Genomic DNA, 19,048 nt, shown 5'->3' with positions numbered 1-19,048 from the left:
AGATCTGCCTCCCTTTGTGCCCGGCCAAGGCAGCCTAGGTGAGCGGGGCTGCTCTTGACCGCATCTCTGCGCGCTGTTCCGGGCCGCTGCTTCGGCCGTGCCCCGGAAGCGCCTGAGGCAAACTGGGATGGCGGTTCTGCCGCACCTCTGCGCTTCCTCGGGGAAGGCGTAGACGGTGGCTCCCGCCGTGCCGAGCACTTCCTGCGCTGCTCTCAGCGCCTTCCCCGCCCCGCCGACTCCAGCCATGGCGCGGCCCGCGGTCGACTATGAGGCGGCAGTGCTGCCGCGCCCCGCCTGTGTCTACACCAGCTGCTACTGGTAAGAGCCCCCGGTGGCAGGGTGGGAGCCGTGAGGCGGATGCCCCGCGCACTGTAAGAAGGACTCCTCTCTCTCCCCGAGAGGCGGCCGTCCCCTTCCGCGGGGCACTGAGAACCCTGAGCGGCCCTGGCGCGCTGCGTCAGCCGGCGCCTCGGCTGGGCGGCTTACCCAAACAGGTGTGTGGCCTCTGGTCGCAAATGGTGTTCGCGCTGGGGGACTTCACAGCAGGTACTGCTTCTCGGCTCGCTTCTGCTTCGCTGGAAGTGAAGTTGGGGGGAAAAAAATATATTTTCTTGTGTTTTGCAGTGAAGAAAACGTTTGGAAACTTTGTGACTACATCAGGAGTCAGAATCGGTACCCTTTGGAAGAATTTTATGCTGTTTTCATATCTAATGACAGAAGGATGGTGAGTGGACGAGATGTGATCTGAATGCAGCTATGGAGAAATTTGGGCCCTCAGACTGCAGCCCAGTGTAAGTGGAATGTGGTCCCAGGCCTTTAGACCACAGTCTGGCATAGGTGACACTTGGGTCCAGGCATTTTAACCACAGACCAGCACAGGTGAAGCATAGTCCTAGGTCATTCAGCTGCAGCCCAATCTGTGATATACAGTCCAAAACCCTCTTGTAGCTCAGTTTGGTTCAGGTGCATGCAAACCATACCATGTGAGAAGTTTCAGTTGTCTGATGCATTTGGGACCATGGAAAGCACACTGTCCTTATGAAGAGTGTGGTTAATTCTTCCTGTAGTTTGTCAGTTTAGGAGAATGGTTATAGTACATGGTCTAGAGTAGTTATCTTCACCTTCACGCTCCTGAAGCATGGAAACTAGAGGAAATCTCTGACTGCAGCACAGATGTCAGCTGATGAAGCAGATATGTTACCAAAGAACTACTCAATGTGAAGTTAATCTGTATTGATCTGAAAAGTTATTCATTTGAGATTTATTCACTTACAACTTTCAGATTCCACTCTGGAAGCAGAAGTCGGCATGTGGAGATGAGCCTGTTTTCTGGGTATGGCGTTCTGCTCTCATTTAGTGGTTTTCAGTGTGCACTTCTGTAGTCAATAGCTGCAGGATCAGATGTGGGCAGTTTTAGCCATCTTTACTGCAACAGTCTGTTATGTGTATGTTCCATGTGAATATAAGGAAACACTTTTTTACTGTGAGGTGACAGATCACAGGAGCAGGTTGCCCAGAGAGACTGTAGGGCCTTGATCTGTGGAGATGTTCAAAAGCTGTCTGGACATGGTCAGTCAGCTGGCTCTGAATGTCTCTGCTTGAACAGGGTATTGGACCAAATTATCCCCAGAGTTCCCTTTCAATCTTAAACATTTTCAGTTTTGCACTAATATTTATTATTATTTCACCACAGATATATAAAGAGTCTACATCTGGTGCTTCTTTTTAGCATTTATAGTAAATTAACAGCAAGACAGCAAAATCTACAGATTTTGACAAACCTTAACCTTGGTAAGACTGCATAACAGATTTGTGACCATTATGACCTGGTTATTGTTGAGACTACCAGCTTTGTAGAGTTTTAGGCACATGTCTGTACCTGTAAGAAGTAGATGGATGAAAATATTCATGAGGGGGTGGCAGAGAAGAATATGACATGTATGTGTTCAGGTGTGTGGAATTAAACAGACTCATACCTGGTGGCTTTGGAGTGTCAGTTGATCAGTGACTGTAATTTACTAATTGCTGCTACAGAATTCCTTTCAAATATGTATCTTAGACTTCTTTCAGTTATCTGACATGGGAAAAAACCTCTTATTTCTTGTGGCAGTTCCTGTTTCTGAAATTCTGCAAAATAATCTGCAAACTTCTGAAGTTCTATGGTTCCCTGATAATCTGTTCTGTCCCAGGCTATTGATAGATTTAGTTTAAAAAGATAACCAAGTGTTATGAAGATGATTGAAAAAGAAAAGGGGAGAGTCAGGAAAGGTCACCACAGACTGTGGATATTCTTAATAAAAATTAATGGATCAAAAAGCAGTTTTCCCTCTGATACTTCAGTGGATCACAGGATAGATAAAGCTTGCAGTTAATTTTTCATACACTGTAGTGAATCATAGAATGGTTTGGGTTAGAAGGGACCTCCAACCTTCCTGCAGTGAGCAGGGATATCCTCCATGCCTGACCTTGAATAACTCCAAGGATGGGGCCTCAACTGCCTCTCTGGGCAACCTGTTCCAGTGTTCTGCTACCTTCAGGATAAAGAACTTCCTCCTAATGTCCATAATGTCCAACCTAAATCTGTTCTCTAATTTCAAACCATTGCCCCTCATCCTATCACTACAGGCCTTTTAAAACAGTCCCTTTCCAGCCTTCCTGTAGGCACACTCCAGATACTGGAGGGCCACTATTAGGTCTTCCTGGAGTCTTCTCTTCCCCAGGCTGAACAATCCCAGCTCTCTCAGCCTGTGCTCATAGGAGAGGTGCTCCAGCCCCCTGATCTCTTTCATGGCCAAATGATTCTAAATACCAGTTGTGTATATATAGGTCTGGCAAAATAGCTTGCCCAAGATATTTTTCATTCCAGTCCCTTTGTGGTTTTATTTCATATTAAAAGCATCAAAAAGACAGTGCCTCAAACTCTTTGTGAGTGGATTTAATGTAAGCTGTAGTAAAACCTGTTAAAAACTACTTGCAGTTTAATTTTGGAAAACAGCAGTGTGTGTTCAACCCAAATTTCTCCAAACCTCAATCACACTTTTATTTCTTAGAAGAACAAAACTGCACCTCAGAACCCAAGTGTCAAGATAAATGGCTGCCTTGAAAAAGTGTGATACAGTATTAATAAGGGCTTTTTTTTCCCAGCTTCAAGAGCTACTACAGGGATTCATCTGACTCCTACACTCCTCTTGATCTGAGCTGTTTGCTGTTTTTCAGCTGCTTCTGGCAGCTAAACACTGGGCCCTCAAATTCACACACAGATTGTATTACTGCAATAGGTACAACATGTCATATTAGAGGAGATGACTAGATAATGTTAAGCTGTCATTTATTGTGAGCTTTCACTTAGGACTGGGTTTATGCCAAAAATACTTCTCCCACTCAAATGTTGCGTTTCAGTGTGGGGTATAAAGGGATTTCCTGTTTGTTTTGTTTAAGGAGTAGTGTACATTGTAGTTTAGCTGTCTAGGCTTAAATCCAAAGGGGCTGCAGAGGAATGGGGAGAATACCAAGGTTTCTTCAAAGGCTTGATGGACAGGCAGAAAGCAGGATTTAAAGAAGGGAGCTGTAGCTTCTGCTTTGAGGAAGCTTTGGGGTTTTTTTTTTTTCCTACTCCCTTTGCCAGTTTCTTGCTAGCAGCTGTTTAATAATTGCAATTCTTCTTCTTCCCAGGACTACCATGTTATTCTACTTCATGCTTCCGGTGAGCAAAACTTTATTTATGATCTTGACACAGTGTTGCCATTTCCATGTCCTTTTGATGTGTACAGTGTGGAGGCCTTTAGGCTGGATGACAGCCTTCATCCAGAATTGCACAGGTGATGACATAAAAGATAATGACCATGAATGTTATGTTATTACATCAAAGCTGAAGTTCTCTGTGTGGAAGTATAGTGATGGAGAGTTTTCTGCTTTACTCCAACAAAATAAATGCACTGTGTTGTTTTCCTAATCATCAGAACCCCTTTTCTTTCCTACTGTATTTTCATGTTACCTGGTTAATTGTTTGACACAATATTGCTGATCAATGTATTTAATGAAGTTAATGCTTCCTGCTGGGAGGGAAGGGCTGTTGTTCAGAGTGACTAATGCAGTATTGTGTCCATGCATCTTGTGATACAATTTTGCATTGTTGTTTAGGAAAATCAGAATGATTCGGGCAGATTTGTACTTGAAGACGTTTGCTTCAGACAGATCTCACATGAAAGATGCATATGGGAAATGGCAGAAACCTCCTCCATCCTACCCTTGCATTGAAACTGCAGGTAAGCTGCCAGATCACCTTTTTCTCTGCTTAACAGGGTTGAATGGTGTAATTCAAGATGCACACAAGAAATAAATATGCTGGAAGCACATCCAGCTAGCTTAGTACTTCATAGGAGAAAAAGGAAGGGGGTGTGGGAAATGCTTTGAAGCATTTGGCACTTCCTTTTCTGAACATGTGAAGTCTGGCATGCCTCCTGGCATTTACTGCTATCAAACATTAATTACTGATCTTCAAAAACTGAGCAGAGAGGCAGAGAGTGAAAGGCAAGGAATGCTGTTCTCTCATTGTAGAGAACAGAGACCAAACCATTTGCTTGGGGGTTACAAAGTGGATATTTAACTCACCAGTTGAATGGAGCTGAGCACACTCGCCAACTGGTAAGTCAGAAAACTTTTCCCCAAGCCTTAAGCTTGTTTTAAATGATAGTCTAGATTATAGCCCCTTGGCCAAGCACAGAGAGAACTAGGTTGCCATTTTTTCTGTGTTGCTGCTTAAACCATTCTTATCACACAGCACCTCAGTTTATTCTAGTCATGTGTTTGGCAAACTGGCTAACATTTGCCATGTGTTTGATCTCTCATTTTTCTCCCTGACAGGGGGGGAAAAAAAAGTGTGGTGCAGTTCTGCTTTGAAAGAGTTTCCATATTGCTGCTCTTCCTGTTTGGTTTTGCAGCTTTTTAAGTAATGCAGTACTGCTGTGTGTTTGTTAGAGAAAGCAGGGTTAAAGTTGCTGGGAAGTGAATTCTCAGTCTTTGTTTTGGCTTCTAAAGAAACTTGTTGTTTCATACACAAATGTGGGCAGGAGTGCACAGATGGTGTCTTAATTGTAATGCTTTAGGTGTTCTCTAGAGAATCCAGGATATGAGGCACCTTCAATTCTATTATTTGGTCCTTACCTCCAGTGAAGATTTATACAAAGGTAGTGTAGGAGTGGACAATGTCTGAATGGATTCTTAGGTGGAGCCTCCTAGATGCTGAGAACTTTTTCCCTGAGAGTTAATGAAAGTGTGAGGAGTATAGATCAGACCAAATCAGGAAGATGAAAATTTTCTGTTCAAATGAATAAAAAACACCATTCCTTGTGGTCAATAAGTGGCAGAATAACTCAGTTGCAGATGTGCACGTTATACTTCCATCTATAGTGAATGACTCCATAGCAGCAAATCCTGTAACTCTCCCCTTATCTGTCTTGTTTGGCTGAACTTTACCTTCCTGATGGGCAGCAGCCATATAGTCTTACCCAAACTCCAGATTGTCATTATGACTTTGGTAGATAGTGAAAGATACATAGATGTGAGTTTCTCTTGTGCTTTGTTAGTTTGTACCTTGCCATGCTGAAAGAAACATCATCAGCTTCCAGTCCAACACCTGCTTATACAGGAGTTCCTTAGGGCTCTGCCCCAGCTGGTCTTGAACACCTCCAGAACTGGAGATTCCACCACCTTTCAGGGCAATCTGTCCCAATATTTGATCACTGTCATGGTGAAAAAATACAGTAAATTTCCTAGTACATAATCAGAATTTCCCATGTTCCAACTTGTTTTTTTTTGCTTCTTGTTTTGTTGCCAGGCTTTTCCAAGAAGGCTCTGGCTCTGTCTTCTTTGCATTGTCTGATCAGGTAGATGTAGACAGCAGTTAAGGTCTTCCCTTCATCTTCTGTTTAAGACTGAACAGGCCCAATTCTCTCAGCCTCTCTGCTCCAGACAACTTGAAATTCCCCCTCTGGGCTCACTGCAGTATGTCAGATGTCAGTGTTTTGGGCTTACTTAGTTTTTGTGGTGTTTGGGTTTGTTTTTTTTTTGTACTGAAGAACACAAAACTGGACAGAGAATTCCAGCTCTGTGCTGATGTGCTCAGGTGTCCTGATCAGTTTGCTCAGTGTTTCAGAGGAAAGAAACACTGCACTCACTGAAGGTGGAGGGTCATTCACTGGGTAGCTTTGCAGTCTGTGGTGGAACAGGAATAAACGGTGTCAGACATAGAACGTCTAGTTCAAGTTGTCTTTCATTCAGTACCAGTTTCTCTAGCTTTTATTTTTTGTCTTGATATACCTTATAAAGATGTGTGCTTCAATGTGCACAATGCTGTACCTCAGTGGGGAGTCTGGCTTTAATTGCTGTGGAGCCACGATGTGCTTTAACTTTCAGCTGAATCTAAGCTGTCCTTCAGTGGCTCCTTGGATGAGCATGTGTCGTGCAGGCCAGCATGCAGGTTTAGAAAGCATTGCTGTCAACAAGTGGAACTGGCAATTCTCTTCCTTTGAAGAGTGGTAAAGTAATGTCTCAGCACAGTTTTATCAGGCCTAAAGGCACCTTATTTTAAACTTGATGGAAAGCTGGGTGGTAGACCTTTTGTTATCATGAAAGAGCCTGGGCTATTAATGTGCGCGTCCATGCCAAATTCCATTACAGATAACTGTTTTCTCCCTGCCGTTTCACTTAGATAGAGTGCTCTGCTTTCTGCATTAATTTGTGTTTGAAAATGATTAAATGGTGTAGGTATTTCATGTTAGAAGTGAGTGCAATTTAATGTCTGACAGAAACGACCACGTACTGGCTTAGTATCAAATTATTTGTGAGGCAGGCTTAGATTAGAGCGTTATTATTGTCGTCATTATTTTGCTGTCATTTAGAGTAGCCAAATGCCTAAGCCTTTGAGAGGATGATTACCTTTGAGAAGGTTTTGGTGTTACTTCTGTTTGCTATACATCTTCTTTGATGTTAAATAAATGCTTGAAGACTGAAAAAAGTACAATTAAAAATGTATCAGTCTTTTTTTGTAGCGTATGAGTACTGTGTTAAAAAGAAATGTGCCCACTGCCTTTCTAGACACTGCTTTCTTATCCTCCTCAGCTTTAAAGCTTTTAGTAAAGACAAGGATATTTGCTCTATACTAAAATACTGAGCAGAGCAGCTGTCAAGCCTGTATATATCACTTTGCATAACGAAATTCCATAGCATCTAAGTCAGATTTAAGTTGGATAGGACCCCTGGTAGGGTAATGTAATTACCCAACATGAAACTAGGACAAGATACACTAGGACCTTTGACACTTTCTTTTTAATGGAAGCATACAAGAAAATGTTTAATGACCATCAGATTCCTTTTGGAATTGAATCAAAGAATCTCTGTCAGTAACCAATTAGGCATTAAAAAATTTATTTCCTACTACTAACACAAAAGGAACAATTCTCAAACTGTATTTGTGCTGTTCGTGGGGTTGCAAAATACACCTTGTAAAATAAGCTTACCTCAAGTCATTGCCTCAGTTGAACCCCAGCCAGCTGCTCCCTTGCAGGGGGATTGGGAAGAGAGTTGGGAAAAAGGAAGTACACCTTGTGTGTCAGGGTAGGCAGTTTAAAAGGACAGAAAAGGGGGGGCAAATAATGATAAAAGAATACACAAAACAAGTGATGCACAGCACAATTGTTCACTGCCTTGTGACCAGCACCCAGCAAGTCCCTGAGCTGGTGTACCCCCCAGGCCAGCTTTCCCCAGTTCATATACTGGGCATGATGCCACACGGTATGGAATACCCTTTTGGCTTGTTGGGGTCAGCTCTCCTGGCTGTGTTCCCTTCCAGCTTTCTTGTGCCTCCCCAGCCCCCACTGTCAGGGCAGCATGAGGTGCTGAAAACTCTTTGACTTGATACGGGAGCGACGGAGATTGGAATCAATACAGCTGATCAATATGATTGAGTATTGTTCCTTTATTGTTCCTGTAGTGCAGGCCTGTGGTGTGAGTATAGCACAGTAAAGTAAAGCGTAGAAGAAGAGGAGAAAGGAAAGGCAGAAGTGCGTAGCAAGGGAACTTCTACAACTTATCTAAACTTGGAGTCCCTTGTTGGCATGGCTTCACTGGTTCCCTATGAGTGACCACACATTGCACTATTATAGATCATTGGTCCAACTACTAAAGACATGCAAGGTTTGTTGATGCAGGTGCATGTCCTGTTGTCCCAAGATAACTTTCCATGTTTATAGCTACCAGTGTCCTGTTTTAGTTACATGCTGCAGGCACAGCACTGTTTTGGTACACTGCTAGCTGGCTCTGCACTGATGCTGAGCATGGCCTACCACCATGTCAGGCTCTAGGCCTGCACTGCCAGATTGCTCACACTGCTCGTCGAAGGCATTGCCACAACTTGATACAAACACTACTCAGCAATGACTGTAACATCAGTGTATTATCAACATTATTCTCATCCCAAAAGACAGCCCTTTACCAGATACTAAGAATAAAAGTCCCAGTTTCAGCTAGCATAAAGGTACAGTCAAAAAGTCTAGCCCACCCTTAAAAAAACTGAAGCTGGAACTAAGTGATTTTTAAACTTGTTTTTTTGAAAAAAGAACTTTAGCATTATCATTTTTTTTCTTAAAACAATCTATCCCAACCCAGCTGACTAAAGAAACCTCCTCAGTCATCAGAACTCACAGGCCAAGCATTAGCCTTTTGCAGCTGGTGCTGCTCTGTCCATCTCTCAGATTTAGGCCTCTGTGCTGCTTCTTGGCATGCTCTGGTCTCTGCTCCACTGCTGTGCATGCACAGAGGAGTTGGCTAACACCACTGGACACACACTGCTTTTTCACCCAGACCTACCCTCAAAGCAGCTCTGCTGGAATAAGCATACATGCGTTGTAGTAGATTTCATAGTATCAGTCAATATCATTCAGGGTTGGAAGGGACCACAAGGATCATCTAGTTCCAACCCCCCTGCCATGGGCAGGGACACCCCACACTAGATCAGCCTGGCCAGAGCCTCATCCAGCCTGGTCTTAAACACCTCCAGGGACAGGGCCTCGACCACCTCCCTGGACAACCCATTCCAGGGTTTCACCACTCTCATGGTGAAGAACCTCCTCCTCACATCTAGCCTGAATCTCCCCACCTCCAGCTTCATTCCATTCCCCCTAGTCCTATCACTACCTGAGATCCTGAGAAGTCCCTCCCCAGCCTTCCTGTAGGCCCCCTTCAGATACTGGAAGGCCACAATTAGGTCACCTCGGAGCCTTCTCTTCTGCAGACTGAACAGCCCCAACTCCTTCAGTCTGTCCTCATAGGAGAGGTGCTCCAGCCCTCTGATCATCCTCGTGGTCCTTCTCTGGACACGTTCCAGCACCTCCATATCCCTGTTGTAATAGGGGCTCCAGAACTGGATGCATTACTCTAGGTGGGGTCTGTGTCCAGTTCTGGAGCCCCTATTAGATTTCCCTTGTCTCACCTAGTTGCCAGGGATCTGTTGGGGAAAAAAACACAGCCAAACAATGAAAACAAAACAGAACCTCAAACCCTAAGAGGGATGAGCCTGGTATTTTGTTCAAGTAGTAAGAATTAAAAAGACATTATTTTGGATGCAGATTCATGATTCTAGGGCTGGTAACCCCAGCCTGGGAGTTTCTTTTAAGTCTTCTCTCCACAGACTAATGAGGTCTGATTCTGCTTAGTTTATGAGTCCTGATGAGATCAGCCTTCCTTACTGCAAGCCTGTGTAAAGTACAGCTTGCAGAGTGCATTTCAGAATTACTCAGAACAGATGGTCTTACAGCTTATGTACAACTGTTAGCATCAGCTCAAACACTGAAAAGCATTGGTTTGAATTTCAGTTGTTACTAGGTGTTTGGTAGCACACTGGCACGATTGACTTGTAAAGGCTTTTTGGGTTTTCTTATTAAAATCTCTGGGAGTCATAAATGCTGGGTTTTATTCTTGGTTTGTTTTGAAGAGCATGAGTAGGACAGATGAGAACTTCAGGAGGTGCTGTGTGTGATACATCTGTGTAGCAGGCAAGCTACCAGACAGAGGCTGGGCAGATGTCTGCAGTGTATTTCTGTGTCTTTTTTCTGAGGTGGTGGTGTGATCCTCATGAAGGCAAAAAAGAAGCACTAATATGGATATAATAGCTCAGATGCACTTCATGGGAACCTTCTGCTCCTCCCATATAAGAATAAAACTCCAGTCTGTCAACTTAGGTCCTTACTTCATGAGCTTTTGTGGAAGTAACGAAATGAGTTGGGATAGAGCAAATAAAAGTGCATGTAAGGATAGATGCATTTAAATTCTGTGAGTGGCTCACTGAGATGCTGTGACTGGCTGCTTTCTGTGAAATGTACCTGAAGATGACCAGCTTTGTTTTACACCAAGATGGACCAGGCTGGTTTGTACAGTCAGTAAAATCTCAGCTGTGGATACAGCACCCTCCTGAGCTGAATGTGGTAACAGCCTTGCAAAACAATCCTGCCTGCAAAAACAATTCTCTCCCTGCTCAGGCAGCGCAGGGGGTTCTGAAGAGAGCTGTAAACACCTGTGCAAGCCTCTGAAGAGCCCAGCTTTCTAAGTATTTTAGAATGCCCCAAGCTTAGGCAGCAGCAGAGCTGAACTTGGAAGCTTTGTTTCAGACTTGCTCACCTCCAGCAGCCCTTTGGCCTCTTTGTAACTGCCGTTGGCAGAAGCCACAAGTATCGTGAATAACAATGCCATCTGATAGCACGTGGCCTTTTGTTTTGTCCCTGCTCAGAGCAGAAGTGTCAGACTTGATTGAAAAAATAAAATGATGCAAGAATCTCAGAGTGCAGCAACTAGGACACATTGGCAGTGTATGTGCAGAACAAAGTGAGTTTGGTCAAAGAGGGAGCTTAGCTCTGAGCGTGCACAAGCTAGTGTGATAGCTACAGCACCTGAGGAGGACTCCCAAGTGTAATGTCAATATGAAAAAACCCCAACCATAACCCCCCCTACTTCTGTTGCTCTTGACCTTGCATGTTATATCAAGCATGTTCCTCCTTGCTTTTGTGGAGAAATCCTTGTGACTTATCAACTGTAGCCTCCAGATGTCTCCTACTCCTTCAGTGCCATCTACTGACCAGTTCTTAGACTATCCACTGGTTACAGCAGCGTTCCTGTTTCTTTTGTTGAAACAACTTTTGATTTCATTAAGCTTCTCTGATACACTGTGTTATGCTCTGTCACAACCCTTTTGAATTTAAGAGAGTATTTTGTGTCCTACAGATACTGTGACAGCATTCCCAAGTTGTTCATGACAGCAGCTATGTCTGGAACTCTTTACCGTGCACAGAGCAGTTTCATGCACTTCCTAGTGTGCTAGGCTTAGTGCACATAAAGCAGGGAATTAGTTGCTCTCTCAAGTCTTAAACTGTATGAAAAATGGCATTTATTTTAAAACAAACACATATGGGAGAAAAAGATGAGTTAGGGATTGGGAAACAGTCTTACCAGTCTACTAGCAAGCAAGAGCTGCTATCTGCTACTAACTGTTCTGGAGCTACAATAGCAAGTTGTTGAGTTTGTGCTATTTTAAATACCCTCAGTCAAGCAAAAATTGCCCTGTTCTGCCAGATTCATGTCAGCAGTAGGAAGATGCTTGGCTGAGCATAAGGGTTTTCACCATGCAGAGCAAACATGAAAAAGAGTTAGGGACAGGCCTTGGGAGTGGTGAGAGCAGGAGTTAAGTAAATCACAAAGCTGTGCCACGGTATAGATGTGGTGCAAATAGAGGGCATCAGGGCCTGGATTATGTCTGGGACTCCTGGATCTGGGATTGCTGAATGTTGTCTTCCCTTCCTCACTTACGCTGCCCTTAATGGTAAGCCTAATTACAGAAGCTTTTTGCAGATGAAGCAAATTCCATCCCATGGGTTTTCTAAGCCATTTGTTAGAGCCTACTCTTGCTTGGTTCTTAATCCTTAAATGTGCACATGAATCATCCATGTTAAAATAAATACTTAAATATAGCAGGAAGGCTATAGCAGTAAATCCAGTGGCTCTCCCACTCTGTTCTTCAAACTCCTTCTCTTCCAGTTTTCTTTTAATGGCCATTTAAAAAGATTATTTGTGCAGATTGTCAATGAGATCATAAAACAAGAGCCCACGGATGTTTGCAGTCAGAACTGAATAAGATGAGGAAGTGAAAACCTCTGATCAGCATGGTTCCAAGCCAGCACAGCTTGTACCAGAGGGGTGTATGCAGCACCTACACCCCCAGCTGCACGCCGCACTGAGCTCTCTGGGATCCACAACAGGACAGGATGGTTTCTACCTCTTTTGAGGGAGTCAGAGCAGATCAAGCTCCTGGCAAAGAGCAGTCATAATTACTTTTCTCTTGAAACTGATGATTAACATTTCCCCCTTCTGACTTCATTCAGGTGGTTCAGGATTCAAAAAACCCTAAGCGTTTGCCTCAGTCTAGGTTTGTGTCCCTTTGCCTGAGCATCCGTTTAGGCTCCAGGATGGGTTATGTCAGGTTTGCATATTCTGGCCTTGCAGGGGATTGGTATACAGCAAGGACAAAGTTCAGGACTGGAGAGAGTGCAAATACAGAGCAAAACTGTAGTCTGGGTAGTAATACATTATAGGTTTGCCAAGGGGGTAATGACTTCTGAGAGATGCTAAGCAACTTCCAAGTCTCTGTGTAGCTCTGATTTGGTTTCTCTGTAGTCAGTGCAAAATCTGACTCAGCTGACTGTGGTTCAGAACTGAATGAGGGAATTGTATCTCCCCTGCCTTTGAGTAATCAAGATTGGACACAGTCTCAGGCTGTGCCAGGGGAGGTTTAGGTTGGATGTTAGGAAGAAGTTCTATGCAGAGAGAGTGATTGCCCATTGGAATGGGCTGCCTGGGGAAGTGGTGGAGTCACCATCATTGGAGGTGTTCAGGAGGAGACTTGATGGGGTGCTTGGTGCCATGGGTTAGTTGTTTAGGTGGGTTGGATTGGTTGAAGGGTTGGACGCCATGATCTTGAAGGTCTCTTCCAACCTTGTTTATTCTATATTCTATATTCTGTATTCTATATTCTATTCTGTATTCTATAGGAAGACTACAAGCACCTACCAGAACTACAAGTTCCATGTGTTGATTGTTATTTGCACTTCAGATCTCTGCACTACTCAGCCCTTCTAGGCTGCTGCTGCAGGGAAAAATCCTACTCTGTCCTACACATAGCAGTTTCTAATAGTCAAGGATGCTCACTTATCTTGTAATGGCATTATTGCCATGGGTAGGGAGGGATTGTGGCAGAAGCAACATTTTAGAGAGTGGCAACAGATGCTTTTGTAGCACTGTAAGATTTCAGGACGTGATGGACTGCTGCTCAGCAAATGTACTCTGAACTCTTCACTCTTTTGAACTGAACTACCAAAGAGGGTTTGGGGGGCATTTTCTTAGTAGATGTATACCTGAAGCTGCATCAGGAACTTAAATTTCCTTTTTCTGTTCCTTTTATTAGACTCCAAGATGAACTTGGATGATTTCATCAGTATGAATCCCACTGTGGGGTGGGGCTCAGTGTTACCCCTGCCTGACTTTGTGCGTCGATTTGGTGGACGAACTAAAGACAGCTTGTCCTTGGAAGGACAGTGACCTGAACAAAGAAGTTCTCCCTGCTTCTGTTCCAAGTGTCTGTGTTTTGTTTTGCTGCTCTTGCACTTCTGTACATGGAATAGGTATTTGGGAAAACAGAGTGCCCAATCCTGAATACCATGAACTGAATAAATTATTTTGTTTTGATTAAGTGAGAATGGTTTTTAATGTCAAGTCAAAGGCAGACATCCCACCATAAGCATATTCCTTTTCCATCTACTGTGCCCAAATTGACAAGAGCATTTGCATGTTGTAAGAAAACCTCTTGGAAAAATGTGTGCATAAAATACTGAGCAGTGACATAAACAGTCTGCATCTCCCTTTAGTTACTGGCTTTGTCAATTAGGGTTCATTTAGCAGAAGCCTCAAGGTCAGACCTACAATGGGAACACAGATGTAGCAGTACAATCTTGAGCTCCCAAGCACTGTAAAACCAGGAGAGCAGCCAGGTTTGTGTGCTGTACAAGGGGGGAATTAAATGCCTGCCATTTCAATTAAACTGTTCCTGGAGGATGCAGTTGCTTTTGCTTCTTACACTGCATGTTCTCACCTGCCCCTAAGTGCTTGCCCTTGGCATTTGTCAGGCCCCATGACAGAAAGAAGTAAAGTTGGGTTATTTTCCTGTTTCTTAGCTCCTTGAACTGGCTTGCCATAAGGTCAGGCACCTGCTCGTGCTGGTGTGAGGATATTGACAGGGACATATGGCTGGGGGGAGGGGAATAAGAAAGCTCCCCCATATAAAGTTGTTTGCTGGTGAATTTCCTTGGGGGTGCTGTCAAGCTGCTACCTTGCAGAGGGACCCATGTAAGTCATCATGTTCACTGGGTGTTCAGAACAAAGCCTCCCACATCTTCAGAAGAGTGCCCTGGAGGGACAGGAGGCTAAGATGGGCTATTTAATTCTCTAGTTTGAGACCTGTTCTGCATTACATACTAGCATATCATAGAATCACAGACTGGTAGAATTATTCAGGTCAGCCCATTTCTGGTCCTGTCTCCTGTTCAAATCAGGTCAGACTGGGCTTCTCAGAGCTTTATCAAGTCAGGCCTTGCAAACTATATCCACTTGTGGTGGATTTCAGTCTCTGAGGAAAAGCAGAGTAACAGTTTTAAGGGATCACTCTATTTCTAAGTACAGGAAAAACCCCTCAAATATAGTTAATGTACATTACTCTTGTATAGGTGCATTGTTATACGTGTATATATGTGTGTGTGTGTACTCTATTACTGCATCTTCAATCAGTTCCAGATAATTTACTCAGCATGTTAACAGCAGAGACAGACTGTTGAAAACTCTGGAATTGATTCACTTCCTCCAGACATCTCTTTGTCTGTGTCATAAGGCCTGGCTGAATGCAGAAACTCACACTTTCCTGTTGCCAGAGGCAGCACAAATGGTTGGCCGTGCAGATAGCCTGCTACCACACGGATTCCTTGGGCAGCAGTGTGGACCATGGATAGGAGGCTGGTTGTTGGGACGCTCACTGGTGGAGGGGGAGGGTTGATCTGTAGTTTCTGTCTCTAAACCAGCTTCACCAGAAGAGATTTAAGATGATGGCACTCCAGCTTGCTGATAAAGTGGTGCTCAGAGCCCTCACAAGAGGGGTCAGTTCTGGATTTAAGCAGGTACACCCATGTAGAAGGTCTGATTTATCAGTGTTCGTATGAATTGGCAGCTCTTTCTGTAGCAGACATGCTTTGAACAAGTGAAGACGTTGCTGCTTACTCGTTTTGAGTGGTGTCAAGGCTGGTTGTGAATGTGGACAACAGCAAAAATGTACCTGCTCAGCTCTATATAGATGCTAACCCAGTGCCCAGGGCATTGTATGCACTGTCCAGGTTAGACAAAGCAGAACCCAGAATGTGAAGATCCACATTTTAAATGAACAGGTTAGGTTAAGCACTTGTCCTTCAGGTGAATGCATCTTGTACACACAGAGTTCCTGTGCATTGCTCAGCAGACCCTGTAAGTTACTGCAGAACATGAGGGTCTCAGCCCTTCTTACTCCAGTGTGTAACTTGATTTAAATACTGAGCTGCCATCCTCAGCTGTTTTCCAGTGCCTGAAATCTGTGACACACTCTCTTAAGGGAGGCTCAGCCACAAGAATTTGCCTGGTTTAATCTCGTTTGAGGATCAAGGCTGTTAAGAAGGAAAGAGTCACAACCATTACTCAGAATTTCCAAGTTTAGAAAAATAAACAACAATCAATGTGAAGAGCCAGTCCTTCTACAAATGCCTGCTTTTATGTGTAGCAGGCTGGCTGTGAAGGTGTGCTAGCAGAAAGACAGCACTCAGGAACAGTCCAGGTGCACATTTACGGCTCCCAATACAAGGAGAAGCTGCTTGCTTCACCGTAATTAATAGAGACCAGCCCTTTTCCTAATGTTGATTAGCCCTGACAGAGGGATTAAGTGAATTCTCCCCCCTCTTTGCTTCTTCCTGTCTCTGATTAACCCTTGTTTTGACTGTTTTGGGGAACTTGCTCTGTTTAACCTTTTTGCTGTCACCTATGACACGTGAGGTGGTCTCACCAGTTGTGGCTTGCACACACTGAGCTCCACGGCAGGTTGAAGACAAAAACCAGAGAAAGCTTGTTGAAGTCTACAGCTTGTGTCAGAAGTACAAGCAAAGAACTTCCACTGCAAGCTGATGGTGAGAAGGCAGCTCTACTGCCAGACATCACTGATCATCAGCTCTGTGGTCACTGAAGTATTCAAATACCTAAGATGCAAGTGTCTGTACCACAGGCATATGCATGTAAGGGGCACACCATATGGCAGAGTATGACTTGGTGGACCTGGCAGGTACAGCCACCCAGGTGAATGGGTGCTTTAGAGGAAAGCCTTGCTCCTTGATGCAGAGAAACTGGGCTTGTGCTACTGTGAGATGCAAAATGATAGGAAAGCTTTGACAGTACTTCAGGGCTGATTTGCTGGGGTGCACTGCCAAAGCAGAAATGGTGTGTGCTCACCTACACTCCAGGCTGTCAATAGCCCTTGAGACTTTCAATCCTCCCTGTGCCCAGATGATGTCCTGCTGTGTCCAGCACAAAACCCAGCTGTTAATTCACTTTCAGTAAGATTTCTTAGTGCAGCTTAGCTTTCCATTCCCTCTCAGCCTTCTTTACCTTGTCTTTTCCCACAGTGAAGCCTTCTGTTGTCCAGTTATAGTCTGTATGTGCTAGGAGCCTCTAAGTGGTAGCTTTTTGGACTAGGTCACCCTTGAGTCAGGCACTGAGCAAATCAGACAGCCCCTCCTGCCCTCAGGTCGGTTGCTCACAATCCCACAGTCTCCCAGCTTCAGTATTCTGTTGGTCACTGGAGATTCTCCAACCTTTTTACTTCCAGACATGTTAGGGCAAGACTCTGATAGCCTCATAGTAGCAGGGCATCCTATCTCTCAGGTAATTCCTTTTGCTTCCCTCAGGACATTCCTTTTGCTTCCCTCAGGACACCCCCATCTCCCCTGCCTTTTTTTTTCCCTTCTTCTTCACCGCTGCTTTTTAGTTAAGAATATTGTTTATTTGATAACTAAATTATGTTCTTGTCTTATTTGGGACTTTAGGCGGGGGGAATGCTGGGGTTTTTTTCTGGCATGCACTTGTTTGATCCATGCATTTTTGCAGACTTTCACGCGGCCAGGTCTGCCTCAAGACCATTTCTCAGTTGGCCAGCAGGGAGAGCAGTCAGCATTCAGTGGACAGGCGGCTGGGATGCTTGGCTGGAGGCACTCACCTGCGTGCTCGACCCTGCTAGTAGCTGTTACAGCTCCAAAAAAACAACTGATAGCCGTGCAGAGGTGAGCTGTCATCTTGCAAGGTTGCAGCTGATGGCTTACATACTGCCCTGGACTGCCTGAGCCTGTACAGGTCCTTCCTGGCCATCAAGGGCTGTGTGTCAGTATCAACCAGTTTTTGAGGATCTGCTCAGCATACCCAATCCCTACAAAAATGGGTTTGTGACACCTTAGAATATCAGGCTAATTGCTTTGCTGTTAATTGTAAGGTCTTCAGAGGCTAAATGTAGGTACCTGGGATGCTGCAATCTGACCTGTGCTGTTAAGGAAGCAAGGAGGCACTGTGGTGCTTTTGTATGAATCAGATTGCTGGGTGAGAGATCTGGCTGGAACATTTTGACCTGTGTGGCCTTCTATCCTCACCCCTTCATTGTCCAACTTGAGCCTCATGTATTCTGAAGCACTGTTTCTCTCCACACATTGACTGTCAAGTGGCCATCTCTGGAGTCCACTTTTCTTTTGTTAGGGTGACTTTGGTGCAAATGTTCACACTTTTTGTCATCTTTTTGTGCACAGGTTATAGACTGAATGACCTGAGAAAGCTGTACCAGAGATTAGGAAGGATGTGTGACAATCCTACCATGTCCTTGCAGTAGTATCAGTTACCTCCCACTGAAAGCCTTGCAGAACAATTACTGAGGCACCACCTAGGTGGTGGCTGTCCCCCAACTAGCACATGCCACACTGCCAAAGGGGAGGACCAGTATCAGAGTATCAGTTCACACATCACCCTGCTGAGCAGATGGCTCCAGGTTTGGTGGAGTCACTCTCCTATGACACTTTAGATTCACAGGCTTGGTGAATCTCATCTCTCTTGGGGTGAAACCTGCCTGGACATCTGTCCCTCTTCAGGTAATTACCTAGTCAGAAATTTGAGGGAGGGAGTGTTGGTGGTTTTCTTCTCCCTTCTGGCTTCCTCCTTATGCAGAAGTTGGCCCAGTTGAGGCCAAGGTTAATGAAGCATACCCAGAGAGTGAGTGTCTGGAGTCATCTGCTCAGGTTTGCTCAGCAGCTGCATGCACCCTTTCCAGTGGAGTTCAGCTCTTGTGATCATGGAGTCCATATAAATGCAGTCTTTCAACAAGTTAAGTGCAGCTGCAGTAGTGGTTCTGGAAAATCTCTCCAGTTTGACCTAAGATAAACAAATATGGTTGCTTAAGTATCCTCAATGTTTCCTTATACTTACAGTAGGAAATACCTTGGATACTGAGGGCAGCTAATACAAATCTTACTTACTTATCTAAGGCTTCTGGCAAGTCCCTGAGTTTCTGAGTGAGCTAAGCCACTTCCTAGGCATGGAGCATACCAAGCCTTGCTTTAGAGTGATAAAAATGAGCGTTCAAAGGACCTAAGCTGTGCACTGCCACTCACAAAGTTCAAGAGAAGCAGCATTGTTCACCTGAAACTCATTTTGAGTGTCTGGCCCTCGTGCAGAGGGAGATGAGAGGCCAGGCTGGATTCCTGACATTATATTACTTAAAAGCAGGGAATGCTGCTTTGGCCTGTTTCGGTGTCATACCAACCTTCCTAGGCAGGGCTATATCTGGAACCCCAACACTGCAATAAGGCAGGAATCATTATGTGTTATTTTTTTTTCAAACAGCCTACACAGT

General features: G+C 44.4%; 1 protein-coding gene across 1 annotated transcript; it reads left to right on the top strand.

Moving 5' to 3' along the window:
* Positions 1-13,789, top strand: NTAQ1 (N-terminal glutamine amidase 1). The gene is made up of 6 exons (XM_068158606.1): positions 1-318; positions 625-724; positions 1,283-1,333; positions 3,673-3,818; positions 4,141-4,265; positions 13,505-13,789. Exons 1-6 carry the CDS (start codon positions 245-247, stop codon positions 13,636-13,638), a joined length of 630 nt encoding a protein of 209 aa, XP_068014707.1. The 5' UTR covers positions 1-244; the 3' UTR covers positions 13,639-13,789.
* The last annotated feature ends 5,259 nt before the right edge of the window (positions 13,790-19,048 follow it).

This window comes from Melanerpes formicivorus, unplaced genomic scaffold (genome assembly GCF_026170545.1).
Source record: "Melanerpes formicivorus ecotype bairdi unplaced genomic scaffold, bMelFor1.0.p_v2 SCAF_40, whole genome shotgun sequence".
Taxonomy (NCBI): Eukaryota; Metazoa; Chordata; class Aves; order Piciformes; family Picidae; genus Melanerpes; species Melanerpes formicivorus.
Note: the sequence above shows the minus strand (reverse complement) of the source record. Positions and strands in the feature narration are given on the sequence as shown.